Source organism: Galeopterus variegatus, unplaced genomic scaffold (genome assembly GCF_000696425.1).
Source record: "Galeopterus variegatus unplaced genomic scaffold, G_variegatus-3.0.2 Scaffold5056, whole genome shotgun sequence".
NCBI classification, from domain to species: Eukaryota; Metazoa; Chordata; class Mammalia; order Dermoptera; family Cynocephalidae; genus Galeopterus; species Galeopterus variegatus.
Window position 1 is genome coordinate 72,249 of NW_007731167.1, and position 20,712 is coordinate 92,960.

General features: G+C 42.0%; 1 protein-coding gene across 1 annotated transcript in view; it reads right to left on the bottom strand.

Annotated features, from left to right (window-relative positions):
* The window catches only part of PDE6C (phosphodiesterase 6C, cGMP-specific, cone, alpha prime), a 52,080-nt gene that overhangs the window by 21,904 nt on the left and 9,464 nt on the right, over nt 1-20,712 (bottom strand). Inside the window, exons 5-11 of the mRNA XM_008588834.1 lie at nt 18,392-18,466; nt 17,302-17,366; nt 17,132-17,198; nt 14,956-15,003; nt 11,100-11,249; nt 10,369-10,512; nt 4,438-4,506 (exon numbers count right to left, since the gene is read on the bottom strand). Coding sequence (XP_008587056.1) covers nt 4,438-4,506; nt 10,369-10,512; nt 11,100-11,249; nt 14,956-15,003; nt 17,132-17,198; nt 17,302-17,366; nt 18,392-18,466 — 618 coding nt within the window. The remainder of the gene's footprint in view (nt 1-4,437; nt 4,507-10,368; nt 10,513-11,099; nt 11,250-14,955; nt 15,004-17,131; nt 17,199-17,301; nt 17,367-18,391; nt 18,467-20,712) is intronic.

Here is a 20,712-nt window from a genome sequence, read left to right on the forward strand (position 1 = left end):
TGACACTGAGACTCTGCTATATTTTAAAAACTTTCTAACTGACAGGACTTAATTCCAAATACAACTCTAGTGACTGTTCTCTTTCTACGATGCAAAATAAAAACAAACCTACACAATTATCCCCTTTTTACAGGTGGTGACACTGAGACTCTGCTATATTTTAAAAACTTTCTAAGTGACAGGACTTAATTCCAAATACAACTCTAGTGACTGTTCTCTTTCTACGATGCAAAATAAAATGTTTAGTTTCAGCAGCTTTGCCTATTTTCAAAACTCAACTTCTCTTTTTTTCTATTCAAGATATATCCAGTAAACAGAGGTGATTGCTCACTTCTATTCTCAGTGACAGTTTCCCAGTAGACTGTGAACTCCTCAGGGGCAGGGATCATGCTCTTATTTGCTGCCATTTCCCAGAACCTACAGTGCCTGTCCCACGAAGGTGCCCAAGAAATGTTTGTTGAATGAATAAATGAATGAATGCCCCACAGTGTACAGGTCTACTTGCAGACAATTCATTTAACCCACATCTCATTAGGATTCAAGAGTATGTGAAAAAACAGTGAATTGGGCACATAAGCATTGACATGACCTGGGAAATAAAAATATGGATCTTGCTTCTTAAGGAACTTAATTTATTGAAATGGTTATAAAACACAGACCAATGAAAGGTGAGAGCTTAGAATAATCAGATGGCATAGTAGTGCTCGGTACTGTGGGAAAAACTGAATGTCAGAGGACAGGCTGGGGGGATTAAATGAGGAGAGATTCTGGAGGAGTGTGTATTCAGCTGAGTTGGTAGAAGGAAGGGAGGCGACGATTCTGTAGGGAGAGAGAAAACGCCAAGAGGCAGGAATTAACAACGGCTATGTGGGCTATGTGGGTCTACCAGATGGCCCTGCGGGAGCAATTCAGTTCAATGGGTACTTAGTGAGTGTGTCTTCAAGACTGTGCTGAGGAGGACACAAAAGGAGAGAAAGGCAGGTCACGTCCCTCAGCAAGTTTAAGGTTTTTCGGGAGAAAGTTCACACTCTATTTATACAAATTTCAACCCTAAATCATCTATGGCTGTTTTTAAGCAAAATCATGTTTCTGGTCCCCTAGCTCTGAGGCCAGGCTGGCTTCTCTTGCCCCTCTCCTCACTCGGATTCCAGTGTCCCCTGCAGTCGCTGCTCACCACTGCCACTCTCAGACTGGTCACTTCAGTCAGAGATGTGTTCTCCTGCAGAGCAATGGCTTGGAGTCAGGAGACTGGTGTTCACTCCTGGGTTCTGATTACATACACCTATACACCGGAACAAGCCTCAGTGTTCTCATCTGTGAAATGGGATGGTAATAACAACATTTTTGTCTTTGCTGTTTTAACTAAAAAGCAATCTCAATTTCATTTACATCTGTAAAAGAAAGTGAGAGGAATATTCCATTCATGGCTAGAGCAACACTGCAGAAAACCTCTTCTTTCCCTCCTCCATTTCCTAGTCCCTCTGTTACCCCTCACCTTCACACTCTTTCTCTCTCCAAACCATTCCAGAGTCCCTGCCCAGGTAGGCCCTTCGTTTTTGTTCATTCATTTATTATTTATTCATTCACAAATATTTATTGGTACTTATATGTGCTCTAGGCATTATGGATAAAGCAATGAATGAAGCAGACAGTGACTGAAACATACATTCTAATGGGGCACGACAGACAATAAGCTCATCTTTAAAAATAACAGTAAGAGGACAAGAGAGTTGTGGGGTGGAGGGTGCCCCAGGCCACACAGCTCCCTGCTAGAGGGTGTCTCTGCCCTACAGTTCTCAGAGTGTTGCTTAAAGATAAAATGTGAAAATATTTTTCAATGCATTGCAGAACCAGTCACACTAACATGTAAATGTGCATTTCAGCAGGAAACAAAGTAAGATGTTATCACAATTATGAACCCCAAACCCCAAACGCAGTCACAGGCAAACCAATAAAATAATACTCTAATGCAGAAAGCACAGGTTTTGAAGAACAACAGTAATACAGAGAGACCGGTAACAATAAAGGTTTCCTGCTCGTCTGAGGAGTAGGAATCTAGCTCCCTGGGGCTGACTTGCTGCTCTTTGCAGGGATCACACAGTGGAGGCCTACGGAGAGGAGGAGGAAGCTGCTGATGCCCCACTTGCCTATCAAGTGGCCTACTCCAGGCTTGCTGCCTCCAGCCTGGCTGGCTCCATCTGCTCCCAGAGGGTCCCCATGAACATCTGATCAGGTGACTTTCTGGGTCCCGGGGTGCCTGGCTGGTCATGCATCCTGCCTCTTTGCCAAGCCCAGCAGGCTGCCTTCTCCTCTCCTGAGTCTCCAGCCACACCCAGCTGTCTTTGGTATCCCCAAGGCAACCTGCTACATTGTGTCTGTCCTGTCCTGGCTTCCTGTTCCCATCTCCAGCCATCCCTAATCCCCCATCATCAATCACTGCCTGGCTGATGCCTGCTTTCCCTTCAAGCCTCAGCGCCACAGGTATCAACTCTGTGATTGTATCATCTTCTGAGACTAGAATGACGCCCTAGGTCTTCCCAGGCCCTGGTGCTCATGCTCTGTGAACACGTCCATGCAGGCTGGTGGCATTGCTTGTATTTTTGTCTCCCTAATACCCAGGGGTCTTCTTGAACCAGATCATAATACCTGTTGCCCTCAGCATCAAACACCGTTCCTTATATTACAGTATGTCTCAATAACTACTGAATGAGTGAAAAAGTATTGAATAAAGGATGAGTAAATGAGGCACTTCTCTAGGAAATCCTCTCCAAATCTTCCGTGGTCTGTAAATGTTAGCTGCAGGGCCTCTGTGAGTGACCGAGATGTCCTAGACAGCAGGAGAAAGGTAGGAAGCTGGCTTGTGTCACTCCACTGCCTGAGTCAGTGCATCTGCATCAATACTCCAGTCCTTTCCAGCACAGAGACACAGAGATGCAGGTACCCCTAGAAAAGAGTCCCGGGCCTTCTAGGAACCTAAAATCAAAGTGCACACCTGGAGAAAGAATCAGGGCAAGTGGAGATGGACAAAAAATTATGGGAAATGATACCAGGATAATTTTGGAGAACTCCTCTGAAATATGTATTTGTTTAAGTTCCTAAGTTTTATGCAGCAATGATTTGACATTACCCCAGAGTAGGTTTTACATTGAAAATAGGCTGTTTTGGGTAAGTCTATTGGTTCTTTGCCCATTTTACTGCTTCTGCAACATAAGGTCTTTTCTTCTTTAAATACAGACATAGAGAATTTCTAGTGTCATGGACGTCAACTAAAGTTTTCTTCTACAAAAAGATGCATATCGTTGAAGGCAGGTGAGGAGAAGGAAGGATCGTCTTCTGGGCCAGGTGTGCAAGGATGGTGTCCAGAGGAGGAGCCAAGGAAAGTGGGAGGAAGGAGAGGCTCAGGTGACCTGAAAACGTGGAGGGTGGGAACTGAGCCCTCAAAAAAAGGGTCAGAGGTCAACAGCTCTATGGAAGGACAGAGCCCATGAAAGATGGGAAGGGGGAAGGTGAAACAGTCAACGTGTCTTAGTTTAGAAAGAACACTTACACCACAGATCGTAAAGGGGCAGTAGAAAACAGAGTGCAGCCATCAGTGAGGGGGTTAAATGGGATGTTATTTCAATTTCAATCAGATGGAATTCAAGGTCTGGGGGTCTTGGTAAATATCCCAGGATCTCATGGGCTCCCAGAAGAGTCACATGCTAGAAATAGGGTTCCACCCTAGCAGTAAGAGCAGACTGAAAAAGACTGTCCCTAACAAAATCTAAAACCAACTCTCTTCACCTGCCAGCAGAAAATCTAACCCTCTTTGCAGAACAATAATACCACTCAGAGCCCCTACAAGTTTTTATCCACAATATCTGGTTTTTAATTAAAATACCATAAAGCATGCCTTAAAACAGGATCAAATAATTGAAACCTAAGTATAAAAAAAGATAGTAGAGCCAGACCTATAGGCGATTCAGGTATTGAGATGGTTACTTTAAAATAATTATGACAAATAAATTTTTAACAATAGAAGATAGTCAGAATAGATTTTAAAAATGAAAAGTTTTAACAGAGTTGGAGCCTTAAAGAAAGAATTAAATGTACATTCTAGATCTGAAAAAGAGAATTTCTGAAATTAGGAACTTATTGAGTGGGTTTAACAGTAGACTGGACACAACCAAAGCCGTGATATCCCCAGATAATGTGCCTGAAGTCCCTTCGCAGTAGGACAGTGCAGTGGTGATTCTCAGCGATCTGTGTGCACTGAACTGTAGGGGACAAAGATGGAGAAAAGCAGGGAATCAGAAGATCAGTCTCTAGAATAAATCTCCTTTCTTTTTAGCCATGAAAGGTGTCAGGGAAGAGGAAACTCATTTACTTGAAAAATGAGAAAGCACGTCCTAATATATTTTATGAAAAAGGCATTCAGGATAGAAGGAAAACACTTACCAAAATTTTGACAAGTTGTTTTTCTTCACAGTCTTCAATTGTATCTACATTTAACTTCTCTTTAAATTTCTAAAATGTAAAAGCAAATTGAGATGTGAAATTCCTAGGAAGATTTGATTCCTCTGCTATTAAAATCAGGTAAGATATACTTAAAACATGCTCAGATGACTTCTATGACAAAGAGACATTCTAGACACAAAGAAAACCTACAGCACCTGATTATGAAGATTTTTACCCAGGAAACAATCTTATATAATAATTTCTCTATTCCTCAAAAATGTAACAGTAGCTGTCTTAAAAAAGAAGAGCTGTGGGTTGTTTGTATGTAGGTGAGAATGAAAGAGAAAAATGAGCAACTTACATCTGCTTTTCTATTAGCTTATAGCAATTTCCCTTTATTCTTCCTCTAGACCTTCTCATCTTTAATATCTCAAACTCTTAAATCAAATTCCTCTTAACTCTCAAACTACCCAGCAAAACCAAAAAAACAAAACAGAACAAAAAACCATCCCAGCAAAACTACACCTACACACACACTCTAAAAGCTGGGGAAATAAAAGGAAAAGAGATGGTGAGCATGTGACATTTCCCCTTCCCGTCGTGGTGATTAGAACACTGTCAACTAGAATCCATTTGCTCCCGCATCATCGTGATGTTGGTCTTGGTCATGTGACTTGCTTTGGCCAGTGAGAATTTTAGTGAATGCGATGTGGGCAAAGGCTTGAGGTATGCTGGCACAGTTGTGCTTGTTCTTTGGTGCTTCCGGAATCACTGTGAGAACAACATCAATCAGGTAGCTGCTGGTCCAGAAAGGATGAGGGACACATAGAGCAAACCAAAACCACAGCCAAGTCCAGCCAAGTTCAGTCAAAGCCTGGTCAACCCACAAATGCACGAGTGAGAGACAGATGCTTATTACCGCATGCCACTGACATGTGCTGGTGCAGCATTAGATGGCAATAGCTGACTGATACATTTCTCTTCCTGGAAATATTTTTATCCTGATAACACACTTGAGTGTAGATGTCACTGCTTCAGCTCCTACAGACCCAAGAGCTATTTCTAACAAAGTGCTATTCCAACCATGCAGCCTATACACCCACTTAGGGCTTGTGTCACGGGGCCATTAAGGTCCTCCTCAAGCCCCTCCCTCTCCATGTCCCCTTCATTAGTCCAGAACTAAGCCTATTCTCATTTGTCAGACCCCTGGGTAATTAGGTGATTTCCAGAAGCTATATACCACCTAATGTCCACAGGACATAATGTCCTCACTTACCAAAATAGACTTAATCTCATCAGGAGTGGCTTTGGTGTGGTTCATGAGCATTTCCTGAGCAATGTCCTTTCTGTTTTCTAGCTTATTCATTTTCTCATAGGTGTCAGTATTTAAAAGCGACCATCCAAGAAATTGTGTGAGAGTCTGAAATGTATAAGAGATGATTCAGATTCTCTAAAGTTAAAGAAAAATTGATTGGAGGCCACCATCTGCATGCATTCCTTCAGTCAGCCTCCCATTCACCATCGACAACCCAGTTCCTTACTTTAATCTAAGAAAAGATGTACTAAAATAATCAGCCCCAGACAATAAAATTGGCTAAGCCCTCGCTTTTCAAAGTGCACTATGCACCATGAATACTTTATTAGAGAAGAGAGATTGCAAATACCACTAGAATAAAGCAGGACCTAAAAAGTAGAGGGCTGGGGAGGAGAACAAGGATGAGAGGGAACAGAAGGGACAAGAGGTAGAAATCTTTCCCATTTTCCTAGCATTGTAAAGAATTTTGGTTAAGCTAAAATTTTATACTTTGGTTTAAAAAAATGTTGCAATTCATAAGTCAGGAAACAGAAATGACATAACAATAATTGATTATGATCATGTGTGACTCGTGTCTTAATTGCCCTTCAAAATACCATTCCAGAATCATAGATAAGTATGCATCCATATTCCCTTATTTAGCAAGTTTCATTTACTTCCATTAATTTATTATTGCACTTACCTCAGTAATGTATTCATCATGTTCATCAAAAGGTTTTCCATCCTTCCTGTTGTAAAACGTAGCTACTCCTACAATGTCTTCTTTCTTGTTGACAATAGGCAGGGACAAGACATTTTTAATGACCCAGCCAGTTTCATCTACAGGTCCTTTCTACAAACAATAAGGGAACTTTGGTTACTTTTAAAACCTTTTTACTTTGAAATGATTATAGATTTAGAGGATGTTGCAAAAGAAATGTAGAAAGAGCTTCCATGTACCCTTCACCCAGTTTCCCCCAGAGTAACTATTGTCGTGTAACACATGCAACAGTTGTGTAACAGTATGTAGCTAAGGCAAAGGCAACCAAGCACTCAACACACCACATTAGAATTTGTTCTTTAAGCCTCCCCTTGGCTTATTTCGTCACCCTGAGAGGTCCATGTTAAGTTTTGGTCCATGTTAAGTTTCTCCTAGGAAGCCTTCTCCAACTTTTCTAATCTATATGTAACTTTTCTTTTTTTGAATTCCAACATCCCTTATAGCCTGGACCACACAATTTAGCATTTAAATATTTCCTAAGTGCTTAGAATTGTTGATTTTTGTCTCTGAAAATAATTTTAAACTTACCAAAGAGCAGGGATAATTTCATTTATACTTTGGTTTAAAAAAATGTTGCAATTCATAAGTCAGGAAACAGAAATGACATAACAATAATTGATTATGATCATGTGTGACTCGTGTCTTAATTGCCCTTCAAAATACCATTCCAGAATCATAGATAAGTATGCATCCATATTCCCTTATTTAGCAAGTTTCATTTACTTCCATTAATTTATTATTGCACTTACCTCAGTAATGTATTCATCATGTTCATCAAAAGGTTTTCCATCCTTCCTGTTGTAAAACGTAGCTACTCCTACAATGTCTTCTTTCTTGTTGACAATAGGCAGGGACAAGACATTTTTAATGACCCAGCCAGTTTCATCTACAGGTCCTTTCTACAAACAATAAGGGAACTTTGGTTACTTTTAAAACCTTTTTACTTTGAAATGATTATAGATTTAGAGGATGTTGCAAAAGAAATGTAGAAAGAGCTTCCATGTACCCTTCACCCAGTTTCCCCCAGAGTAACTATTGTCGTGTAACACATGCAACAGTTGTGTAACAGTATGTAGCTAAGGCAAAGGCAACCAAGCACTCAACACACCACATTAGAATTTGTTCTTTAAGCCTCCCCTTGGCTTATTTCGTCACCCTGAGAGGTCCATGTTAAGTTTTGGTCCATGTTAAGTTTCTCCTAGGAAGCCTTCTCCAACTTTTCTAATCTATATGTAACTTTTCTTTTTTTGAATTCCAACATCCCTTATAGCCTGGACCACACAATTTAGCATTTAAATATTTCCTAAGTGCTTAGAATTGTTGATTTTTGTCTCTGAAAATAATTTTAAACTTACCAAAGAGCAGGGATAATTTCATAAACTGTTAAATTTCACCTAAGCAATGAAACAGTGCTGAGCATATCATGGTACTCAATAAACAATTGTTTATTATGTAAACAAGTAAGTCAAGTAACTTGTTTCTTACTTATTCCCAGTCTTTATAGTTGGAATGAAAAGCAGAGAATCCAAACCTGAATTTATGTGTCCCAATGGTCAAAGCCTTAGAAAAAAGATACAGCCCACAGTGTTCTCAAACACCATCACACAGATTAGGGAAAAAATCAACAGCAAGAAATATGCGTGCAAAATAACTTCACAACTATAAGTACTAATGTATATTTCTTTACAGCTTCCAAACTAAGCTTTACTGACTGCTTCTCAGTATTTTAGAAAATATTCATTTGCCGCCTATTTATATTAATGCATTTTGCCATTAATTAGAGCTTGTTGACAGAAATGTGATAAAAGAACCTAAGATTTAAGAAAAATTAATAGGACAAAAACCTAAAACTGAGAAAAATCTGTGTACCTTTTCCCCTGTGAATTAGGATCACTTTAATTAATATTAAATAACCCCCACTTTATTAGTCCACTTTAAAGAACATTGTGGTAGGCAGAACAATGCCCCTCCTCCCAGATGTCCCCATCCTAATCCCTGGAACCTATAAATACTTACATATTATCTTACAAGTCAAAAGGGAATTAAAGGTGCAGATGGAGTTAAGGTTGCTAATCAGCTGACTTTAACATAGTGAAGTTATCCTGGATTTTCCAGGTGGACTCCATGTAATTACAAAGATCCTTAAAGTTAGGAAAGAGGTTGGAGTCAGAATCAGAGAAGGAGACATGAAAACAGAAGCAAGGTTAAGAGTAATATAATTGCTGGCTTTGAAGATGGAAGGGGCCATAAGCCCAGGAATGTGGGCAGCATCTAGAAGCTGGAAAAGGCAAGGAGATGGATTCTCTCCCTAGAGCCACCAGAAAAACACACAGTCCTGCCAACACCTAGATTTTAGCCTAATAGCACCCATTTTAGAATTCTGACTTCCATAACAGTAAGATAATACATTTGTATTGTTTTAAGTCACCAAGCAGCGATAGGAAACTAACACATCATGCCCCCAAGGAATGCGTCTGAGAAGCTGCTGCCTTTGCAGCCTTTCTCTGGCAGAAGCTCATTTTAAATCATTGGCTTTTCCCTCAAACTTCTCGGGTGCAGAAGGGAATTGGGAGAACATGAGCAGGTAGAGAGAAAATGGAAGGTGGTGGTCTAGGGAGGCAGGCACCCTATCCTGAGTCTGCTCTGTGGATGAAACCCAGGCAGTGCTTGTGAGGGAAAATGGAGGGAGCCTTAGGGGCTGAGAGAGTCATGGGCTCGAGATGCAGTCCTGACCCGGGCTAAGGACAGAGGGAGGATAGAAGGTTGGCTGGAAACACCTTAGACACGATGCAGGTCTAGACAGTTTGCAGGGCTGCTAGGGATGCCTAGGGAGAAAGTTGACAGTCAGAGGCATCTAGCTGTCTCTCAGGAATGGGCCTGCTTTAGTGTCCCTGATGCAGGTCTAGACAGTTTGCAGGGCTGCTAGGGATGCCTAGGGCGAAAGTTGACAGTCAGAGGCATCTAGCTGTCTCTCAGGAATGGGCCTGCTTTAGTGTCCCTGCCACACTAAGTTACCGGCTGTGAGTGGCCATGGAGAGTGTGGCCGTAGTACAAATGTGACCATGGGTTTCTGAGCACATCAGCCACTGGGTGGTTACATTTCCTGCAGCTGGAGATCTGAGAAGCCACATCTTCATGGGCAACACACTGACGTTTCCTGGAGAACTGGGAAATCCCTATGGACTTGAGGTTTATCCCATAGTGGGGACTCCCCAAGGCCCCAGGGGTCCCTGGCCTCTTCTCTGCCAAGGTGATCAGAGAACTTGTGTGGCTACTCCTGCAGTGACCACAGCATGGCACAAGAGAAAGCCCGATCCCTCAAACTTCAGAGAGCAGCCGTGGTTCTCCTGGACTAGCTCTGTTCCCACTCCCTATTTCCACAGTGACCTCTTGAGGTTCAGTCACTTTAGAAAAATCATTGTTCCCCTTTTCCTGCCTGTGCCTTCTTTCCTGACANCCACAAATGCACGAGTGAGAGACAGATGCTTATTACCGCATGCCACTGACATGTGCTGGTGCTGGTGCAGCATTAGATGGCAATAGCTGACTGATACATTTCTCTTCCTGGAAATATTTTTATCCTGATAACACACTTGAGTGTAGATGTCACTGCTTCAGCTCCTACAGACCCAAGAGCTATTTCTAACAAAGTGCTATTCCAACCATGCAGCCTATACACCCACTTAGGGCTTGTGTCACGGGGCCATTAAGGTCCTCCTCAAGCCCCTCCCTCTCCATGTCCCCTTCATTAGTCCAGAACTAAGCCTATTCTCATTTGTCAGACCCCTGGGTAATTAGGTGATTTCCAGAAGCTATATACCACCTAATGTCCACAGGACATAATGTCCTCACTTACCAAAATAGACTTAATCTCATCAGGAGTGGCTTTGGTGTGGTTCATGAGCATTTCCTGAGCAATGTCCTTTCTGTTTTCTAGCTTATTCATTTTCTCATAGGTGTCAGTATTTAAAAGCGACCATCCAAGAAATTGTGTGAGAGTCTGAAATGTATAAGAGATGATTCAGATTCTCTAAAGTTAAAGAAAAATTGATTGGAGGCCACCATCTGCATGCATTCCTTCAGTCAGCCTCCCATTCACCATCGACAACCCAGTTCCTTACTTTAATCTAAGAAAAGATGTACTAAAATAATCAGCCCCAGACAATAAAATTGGCTAAGCCCTCGCTTTTCAAAGTGCACTATGCACCATGAATACTTTATTAGAGAAGAGAGATTGCAAATACCACTAGAATAAAGCAGGACCTAAAAAGTAGAGGGCTGGGGAGGAGAACAAGGATGAGAGGGAACAGAAGGGACAAGAGGCAGAAAGAGGTAGAAATCTTTCCCATTTTCCTAGCATTGTAAAGAATTTTGGTTAAGCTAAAATTTTATACTTTGGTTTAAAAAAATGTTGCAATTCATAAGTCAGGAAACAGAAATGACATAACAATAATTGATTATGATCATGTGTGACTCGTGTCTTAATTGCCCTTCAAAATACCATTCCAGAATCATAGATAAGTATGCATCCATATTCCCTTATTTAGCAAGTTTCATTTACTTCCATTAATTTATTATTGCACTTACCTCAGTAATGTATTCATCATGTTCATCAAAAGGTTTTCCATCCTTCCTGTTGTAAAACGTAGCTACTCCTACAATGTCTTCTTTCTTGTTGACAATAGGCAGGGACAAGACATTTTTAATGACCCAGCCAGTTTCATCTACAGGTCCTTTCTACAAACAATAAGGGAACTTTGGTTACTTTTAAAACCTTTTTACTTTGAAATGATTATAGATTTAGAGGATGTTGCAAAAGAAATGTAGAAAGAGCTTCCATGTACCCTTCACCCAGTTTCCCCCAGAGTAACTATTGTCGTGTAACACATGCAACAGTTGTGTAACAGTATGTAGCTAAGGCAAAGGCAACCAAGCACTCAACACACCACATTAGAATTTGTTCTTTAAGCCTCCCCTTGGCTTATTTCGTCACCCTGAGAGGTCCATGTTAAGTTTTGGTCCATGTTAAGTTTCTCCTAGGAAGCCTTCTCCAACTTTTCTAATCTATATGTAACTTTTCTTTTTTTGAATTCCAACATCCCTTATAGCCTGGACCACACAATTTAGCATTTAAATATTTCCTAAGTGCTTAGAATTGTTGATTTTTGTCTCTGAAAATAATTTTAAACTTACCAAAGAGCAGGGATAATTTCATAAACTGTTAAATTTCACCTAAGCAATGAAACAGTGCTGAGCATATCATGGTACTCAATAAACAATTGTTTATTATGTAAACAAGTAAGTCAAGTAACTTGTTTCTTACTTATTCCCAGTCTTTATAGTTGGAATGAAAAGCAGAGAATCCAAACCTGAATTTATGTGTCCCAATGGTCAAAGCCTTAGAAAAAAGATACAGCCCACAGTGTTCTCAAACACCATCACACAGATTAGGGAAAAAATCAACAGCAAGAAATATGCGTGCAAAATAACTTCACAACTATAAGTACTAATGTATATTTCTTTACAGCTTCCAAACTAAGCTTTACTGACTGCTTCTCAGTATTTTAGAAAATATTCATTTGCCGCCTATTTATATTAATGCATTTTGCCATTAATTAGAGCTTGTTGACAGAAATGTGATAAAAGAACCTAAGATTTAAGAAAAATTAATAGGACAAAAACCTAAAACTGAGAAAAATCTGTGTACCTTTTCCCCTGTGAATTAGGATCACTTTAATTAATATTAAATAACCCCCACTTTATTAGTCCACTTTAAAGAACATTGTGGTAGGCAGAACAATGCCCCTCCTCCCAGATGTCCCCATCCTAATCCCTGGAACCTATAAATACTTACATATTATCTTACAAGTCAAAAGGGAATTAAAGGTGCAGATGGAGTTAAGGTTGCTAATCAGCTGACTTTAACATAGTGAAGTTATCCTGGATTTTCCAGGTGGACTCCATGTAATTACAAAGATCCTTAAAGTTAGGAAAGAGGTTGGAGTCAGAATCAGAGAAGGAGACATGAAAACAGAAGCAAGGTTAAGAGTAATATAATTGCTGGCTTTGAAGATGGAAGGGGCCATAAGCCCAGGAATGTGGGCAGCATCTAGAAGCTGGAAAAGGCAAGGAGATGGATTCTCTCCCTAGAGCCACCAGAAAAACACACAGTCCTGCCAACACCTAGATTTTAGCCTAATAGCACCCATTTTAGAATTCTGACTTCCATAACAGTAAGATAATACATTTGTATTGTTTTAAGTCACCAAGCAGCGATAGGAAACTAACACATCATGCCCCCAAGGAATGCGTCTGAGAAGCTGCTGCCTTTGCAGCCTTTCTCTGGCAGAAGCTCATTTTAAATCATTGGCTTTTCCCTCAAACTTCTCGGGTGCAGAAGGGAATTGGGAGAACATGAGCAGGTAGAGAGAAAATGGAAGGTGGTGGTCTAGGGAGGCAGGCACCCTATCCTGAGTCTGCTCTGTGGATGAAACCCAGGCAGTGCTTGTGAGGGAAAATGGAGGGAGCCTTAGGGGCTGAGAGAGTCATGGGCTCGAGATGCAGTCCTGACCCGGGCTAAGGACAGAGGGAGGATAGAAGGTTGGCTGGAAACACCTTAGACACGGTGCAGGTCTAGACAGTTTGCAGGGCTGCTAGGGATGCCTAGGGAGAAAGTTGACAGTCAGAGGCATCTAGCTGTCTCTCAGGAATGGGCCTGCTTTAGTGTCCCTGCCACACTCAGTTACCGGCTGTGAGTGGCCATGGAGAGTGTGGCCGTAGTACAAATGTGACCATGGGTTTCTGAGCACATCAGCCACTGGGTGGTTACATTTCCTGCAGCTGGAGATCTGAGAAGCCACATCTTCATGGGCAACACACTGACGTTTCCTGGAGAACTGGGAAATCCCTATGGACTTGAGGTTTATCCCATAGTGGGGACTCCCCAAGGCCCCAGAGGTCCCTGGCCTCTTCTCTGCCAAGGTGATCAGAGAACTTGTGTGGCTACTCCTGCAGTGACCACAGCATGGCACAAGAGAAAGCCCGATCCCTCAAACTTCAGAGAGCAGCCGTGGTTCTCCTGGACTAGCTCTGTTCCCACTCCCTATTTCCACAGTGACCTCTTGAGGTTCAGTCACTTTAGAAAAATCATTGTTCCCCTTTTCCTGCCTGTGCCTTCTTTCCTGGCATCCAATTGCTTGGATCTGGCAACACGGGGGTCAGGGCTGGACACAGCATGGTCACTGTAGGCTTCAAGTGCAAGGAGGAAGGAGCTGGAGCAAATGCAACCAGACTGTGTTTGCACATTTCCATGCCAGCAGGCAAAGTGACATGCAGGCAGGTGTATGCAGCTGAGCCAGTGGCACGGGCCTCCCTGGGCATGGTTTGCTCTAATGCTGGGGATGCACCGCTCACACCCCGGGAGGCCAGCTTTGCCATCCAGGAATAGAAGGGGCTCTGTGTGTATGACAGAAAGAAAGACACTAACTGTGCCTGCCAGGGAGGGCAATCTCTATTCCTGACCAGGCTTAGAGCTCGCACCAGACATTTGTTAAACACAGGACACAGAACAACAACTGCCAGAAGGCAGAAGAGAAGAAACTGCAGAACCAAATGCCAGTTTATCTCCAAGGGTCAGGTGAAAGGGAGTGACAGAGATGACAGGTGGGGATGACAGGTGGGGAGGGTGTGACATGTGAATGGAGGTGGCAGAGGTGACAGGTGAGGAAAGAGGTGGCAGAGGTGACGTGTGTGGGAGGAGGTGGCAGAGACAAAAGGATGGCTCTTCCAGTGGACTAGATGCACTTGGGAAAGGAAGGGATGAGCCCCCAAGTCTTGTCGCCAGGTCCAAGCAGAAAGCCGTGAGGGAGGGGAGAAGCAGGCTGGCTAGGTCAGCATATGGAGGGCTGGCACAGGGGCTTTGGTGGCAAGTGGAGGTGGATTCTGCAGGAGGTGGGTCTCTGCATGCTGGAGACGAAGGGTAAAGCCATGTCTAACAGCACAGGAGGCTCCAAGGACCTTTAAGATTTAACAGTTGCAATAAGCTGCAGGGAAGGGCCGCTGAGAAAGCTACCTCCAGGGCTGGATTCAGGCCACAGGATGTATCCAGCCAGTCATTCATGCAAAGAACATTTACTGAGCACCAGTGGTGTGCCAGGCACTGCTGTTGTCACTAGATGACCAGGAGTGGGAAAGAGTGGAGGAGTGGCAGGGCCCCCTGTCCTCTTCTCTCTGATACTTCTTTTCCTCCCCATCCTCTTCTCCTTCACTGAAGAATATGCTATTCGGTGGCCACTGGCCCAGCCAGGATGAGTGGGACATGGGCCCTGCGTGTGTCTGCCAGGCACACCTGAGCATAAGGCAGACCCTGGGGATGGGGGCAGGGGAAAGCATCCACCCTCCACCCCAGCCCTGAGAGGTGAGGCCCGGCCAAGGGCGCAGTTACCTGAAATGTGAAGTATTCGTCTGCAGGGGCATTCAGCATGTTACAAATCTGCAAAGCAAGAGGAGACAAAAGTCCTGAAACACGTGTGGTGGAACCACTGAAGCCCGCAGAGCTGAATAAGAAAGCAGGCGTCAGGAGTGAGAGGTTCTAACATAGCTCTTGGCTGCTTGCAGGCAAACTGTTCACACTGGGCCTGCCAGGCCATACTGGCTAACAACCCATTGAAGTTGGCTTCTCTTCTGCTAATTAAGTCATCAGATGACATTTGGCACCATTTCTGCTCCTTCCTACTCTCCCAGCCTCTAAGGAATCCCCTTCAAATTCAGAGCAGCTGGCTGTTCAGCAAGAACAGGAGACAGCTGAGCAGAAAAGCCGAGGAGCAGGAGCAGGAGCAGGCGTGAGCAGCAACGCTGGGGCTGCTGGCTTTCTTTTTCTTCCTAAAATGGGATCCAGGCTAGAGGAAGGTGGCTAAGGGGCAGGAGGAAAAGCCCAAATAGCCTTTCAGTTGCTCCAAAGTAAAGATTCACTGTGAGACATCACCTAATTGCTGGAATTCAGAGACTATTGCTGACATCCATAAGGACAGGGAATCATTGCATTTTTAGTCATGTTGAATAACATATACCTTGGGTCATATCCACAAATGGGTCTTAATAAAAGACCATACTTTTCTTCACACTAAAGTTATGTTAGATACTTAAAATCACAGCATTTTAAAGCTAGAAGGAATCTTAGTGATTTAAAGCTAGAAGGGACCTCGAGGTTTCACTTTATTATTATTTTTTTGATTGAAACATAATTGATTATATATATTTGTGGGGTGTAGAGTTGAATATCAGTATATGTGTACAATATGTGATGATCCAATCAGGACAACTAGTATACTCATCTTTACAAAACATAATCATTCTTTGTGACCCTTAACCAATTTCTTGCTAACCCTGCTCCCCCTTTCCAACTTCTAGTAACCACAGTTCTGTTCTCTCCTTTTGAAATTTCAACGTACTATTGTGACCTTTCTTTCTTAGCTCCCACTTACGAGTGAGGACATGTGATATTTCTCTTTCTGTGCCTGACTTATTCCACTTCCTTTTAAAGTTGAAGAAATGGGAGCCCAAAGAGGTTAAGTGATTTGTTCAAATTCATAAGATGAAATCAGAACTGTGATCTCCAGAGAGGGTGCTGGCGAAATCAACTCTCCTGGCCAGGGGTTGGGGAAAACCCTGATTTATATCAGTTGCCAATTTCCATGGTGTAAATATTCCCACCATGGGGAGTTTCAAGCTGCCAACAGCTTAACAACCTGCTCATGAAATTTTGGAAAATCTAACAATCTCGAGGGGAAGGTCTGAGTAGGTTCCCCACTCACCATACCAAACCCTGCCAGCCCCTCAGCCCCAAGATAAGTGTTTTCTAAGAGTATTTGAACCACATCAACTATTTTTGTAGTACTTTTATGAAGAAAATGTGAAAATCTTTCGAAGTTTTTATAAGCAAATATAGCCTAAGAATTTAAGGAATCTTTTGTGCCATCCATTAATTTTATGATCTAACTTGAATGTATTACATTACTCGAAAGGCTGAGCATCCTTCAAGTTTTGAAGAGGCAAAAAGCAGATTATGTCCACTTTTCTGGACATCCCATCAGCAAAATTTGTTTTAGTCCATACTTTGGGGAAAGGGACTTGAGAACTAGTCTGTCTGCTTTATGGAGAAGATGGAGAACTTGAGGCCTGGGCAAATACTCCAGAGAACATTTACAGATGGGTCAGGATCCTAGAGGCCCAGGCTTTCAACTCCATGTTCACCTCTCCCTCTCTGTGTCTCCCTTTCATACTTCCAAAACTTGACCAAGGTACTTGAGATAGAACTAAACCTAGCATGAACCATAGCTGTTGACTTGCAAAGGACATCTTTGTGTGGCTGAACAGTCAGAAGTTGAGGGATGGATGAATCCTTTTCACATTGACTAAATATTTTCATGTCGAATTTAGACGTTTCCAGTTAACCTACATTCTACTGACAAGATTCTCCTCTCCTATGTCCTGTGCCAAAGGAAGTGGTCGTCTCACCCTCACCTGGTGTGTGCTGCTCGCTTTCACAATTGTATCTATCCCTTAGCTAATAAGAGTTTCATGCAATATTATTGAAAATTAGAATTTGTTCCATAACTTACAAATCCATTTTCAGCAACATACGTTGGCAACCCACTGACGAGTGTCCAGTGATCTGCAGGAGGTGTCCTTGGGGAAGATTAGAAGACAGAAAGTCATTGCTACATGGAGAAATGCAGCCTGTGCAAAAACGAAATGGCAGCTCCCATGGCTGCTGCATGACAGTACTCACGGGATCACTTTGATCTCTTCTTTTCCGTGTAAAATGTAATCAATGACTTTATAAAAGACAACTTCCTAAGAGAGAAGTGGTAGATTATGAGAATAACATTATTTCTGAAAGAAAACATTTTTCACTAAAGAACTTATACTCTAAACACTTATAAACAGTACTTTATTCCCCCAACCTCATTTTTCTTATTATATAAATCATCAAACTACTCCTCATATCCTGTTTACAGGCTTGTTATAAAACAAGAAATATTATTGACTATTAACCTACATGCCCAAAGCTGAACAAACTTTATTTTAAAAAAAGTTGAATTCACCCAAACAGCTTTTGTGGGGTATCTTTAGCTCACACATCATCAGCTGGTCTGTTTGTTTTTACTTTTAACTGATCCCTTTTTGTTGTCCAGAAATACTTCACGTTAATAACGTCATCGGAACCAATCATGTGCATTGTTCCCATCTGCACCTAACCCCCTCCTGCACTGGCTTATCTGTCCAGGGACCTCAGAAACAGGATTTGGTGGATATGTTGTCAAAGCTGGAAGGGACTTGAGAACTAGTCTGTCTATTTTATGGGGCATCGAAGAAACCAAGGCCTGGGCACATTTCATCCCATTGATTTCTCTATCCTGGGTGCTGGGGATACAGTGGTGAATAAAACAATAACAGTTCCGGCCCTCATGAAGCTTGCAGTCAAGGGGGAAAGTCAATCAGACTCAAGCCTTTCCTGGAGATTGCAGTCCAGCAGGTCTGAAGAAGGACCGGACACTGGTGTGTTTAAAGCTGTGCAGGTGGCTCTGCTGTATCCCTGCCTGTTGCAAACCACTGATCTACCAAGCTCTGGCTTTACAGAAAAGGAAACAGAGGTTACATGAGAGTGAAAGCAAGCCCAGCTGGCTCAGGGCGGAGCTGGAGACTTGGACCTCAAACTCCTTGTCCTGTGCTCTTTCTACTACTCCAGCGTCCCACAGAAAGTGACAGGACTAGACCCCAGAACTTCCCAGGCCAGGGCTTTTTCCTCAATGCTCTGCAGCCTCTGTGTTTTAGCACCTGATACAGGCATGGATAGCAAGGAAGATGTTCACACTTACCCTGCCATCTGGTGTCTTTGGGCCTCTATAAGGCTCGACTTCTCCAAGCTTGACCGGCCACTCATCATAGAATTCCTGGAGGCAATTATATTTGGACATTATTAAACTGTTCCATGCCCTGCCATATCTTATGCAAATTTTTTGTGTTTGTGTATTTTATGTTAATCTATATAGTTCTGCAATTTTAGTGCAGAAAAGATCTATAATTTCCAGCAATATTGCTTATGAATTTGTGACTGTGAATAAATCACTTAACTTTTTACATCTGTCAAATGGGGGTAATAACAGAATTTATACTAGAGGGTTGTTGTGAAGATTAAATGAATAATACATACCAAACACCCATCCTGGTGCACAGTTCAAAGTACTCAATCTGTAACAGTTCTTTTATAGACAGCTAAACTAAATTCAAGTAGGTTAAGAGGCTTGGCCAAGGTCACAGAGAGTGAGTGGTCAACGGTGCTGGTTGCCTTACCCAACATCCATTTTCTCCCTCTTCTTGCTAACAGAGCCTGAGTTAATTTGGGTGTCAGGTAGTAATTTGTTCAGGAAGATGGGCCCTGCATAGCCCACGAGTGGTTTATCTGAGGTGCCCGAATTAGTTTGAGGACAGGTTGAGGACAGGCATGAGGCCCAGATCTGAACAATGAAGGGGAAGTCTGCTGAAGGGCTTCTGGGGAAAGGCGGTCCTCGGATGAATGGCAATGAAAGTGACATTTGGAAGAAATGCCTCACAATTTTGTCATGTCTATGTGCCATGCTTTGAGCTACAATAGCCATCTTGGCACAAAAGAGGAGACCTCACCAACACGCTGCAGGTAGCAGAGACCTTGCCAGGAAAAAATGGAAAGCCCCTGAGATTTTGATGACTGTACTGAGTTCTGAATGAACTGGACCTAGAAATGCCTGACCTTGGGACTCCTTGTTAAATGAGATAGGAACCATCATATTGTTAAAGATGCTCTTAGCTAGCCCTGATGGTCCTTGCAGATGAAAGCATTCTAACCAATGTACTCAGCTAAAAAGTTCCAGAGCCAGGATCGGAACCCAGCTCTCCTGACATTTGGTCCTATGTGTATCCACTTAGAACAATCACTCTGAAAAAATAACTTCCAATCACATGGATAGTAAGAAATTATTAAACTAAGAAAACGCCAACAGAATTAACCAAGATGTGAAATGAACATTATATTGTGATTCATATTAAATATTTCATTATTTCTACTTTGAAATAATTAAAAACATTTTAGAATACAAAACCTCGGGCTGGCCCCGTAGCTCACTCATGAGAGTGTGGTGCTGATAGCACAGAGGCTGCGGGTTCGGATCCTATATAGGGATGGCCGGTGCGCTCACTGGTACGGACAACACTGTGCAAAGGGTTGCAATCCCCTTACCGGTCAAAAAAAAAAAAGAATACAATACCTCAAGTTGGTAATGATAATATAATTTATTATGCACCTGTGATGTGCTAGCCACTTTATATATATGAAGGTGCTTCAAAAAGTTCATGGAAAGATTCATATTAACTTTGAATTTTATTTTGCCACAAACTTTTTGAAATACCCTCATGTATTATCTCTAATCCTCACTAATAAGAGAGATGTCCTCATTTTACAGATGAGGAAACCAAGAATCATGGAGGTTAAAAGGCTTGCTGAGAAGAACAAAGTCAGAGAACTGACACTACCTGACTTCTAGGCTTACTATAAAGCTGCAGTAATTAAGACAGTGTGGTATTGGTGAAAGAACAGACAAAGAAATCAGTGGAATAAAATAGATCCACACAAATAGAATTCACTGATCTTTGGTAAATGAGTAAAGACAATGAAGAAAGTATAGTCTTTTCAACAAATTGTGCTGAAACTAAACATCCACATGGAAAAAAAGTGAATCTAGACACAGACCTTGTACTTTTCACACACACACATACACACACACACACACAAAACCTCAAAATGGACAAGACCTAAATGTAAAACACAAAACCATAAAAATGCTAGAAAATAACATAGGAGAAAATCTAGGTGAAATTGAGTTTGGCAAAACTTTTTAGATACAACACCAAAAGCACAATCCGAAAAGAAAGAATATTTAAAAATTTGACTTGTTGAAACTTAAAACTTCTATTTTGCAAAAGACACTGTTAGGAGAATGAAAAGATAAGCCACAGACTGTAAGAAAATATTTTCAAAACACATTTGATAAAAGACTTGTACCCAAAATATACAAATAACCATTTGAAAGATAAGAAAATAACCCAATTAAAAAGTGGGCAAAAGATCTGAACAGACAGCTCACTAAAGGAGATATGCAAATAG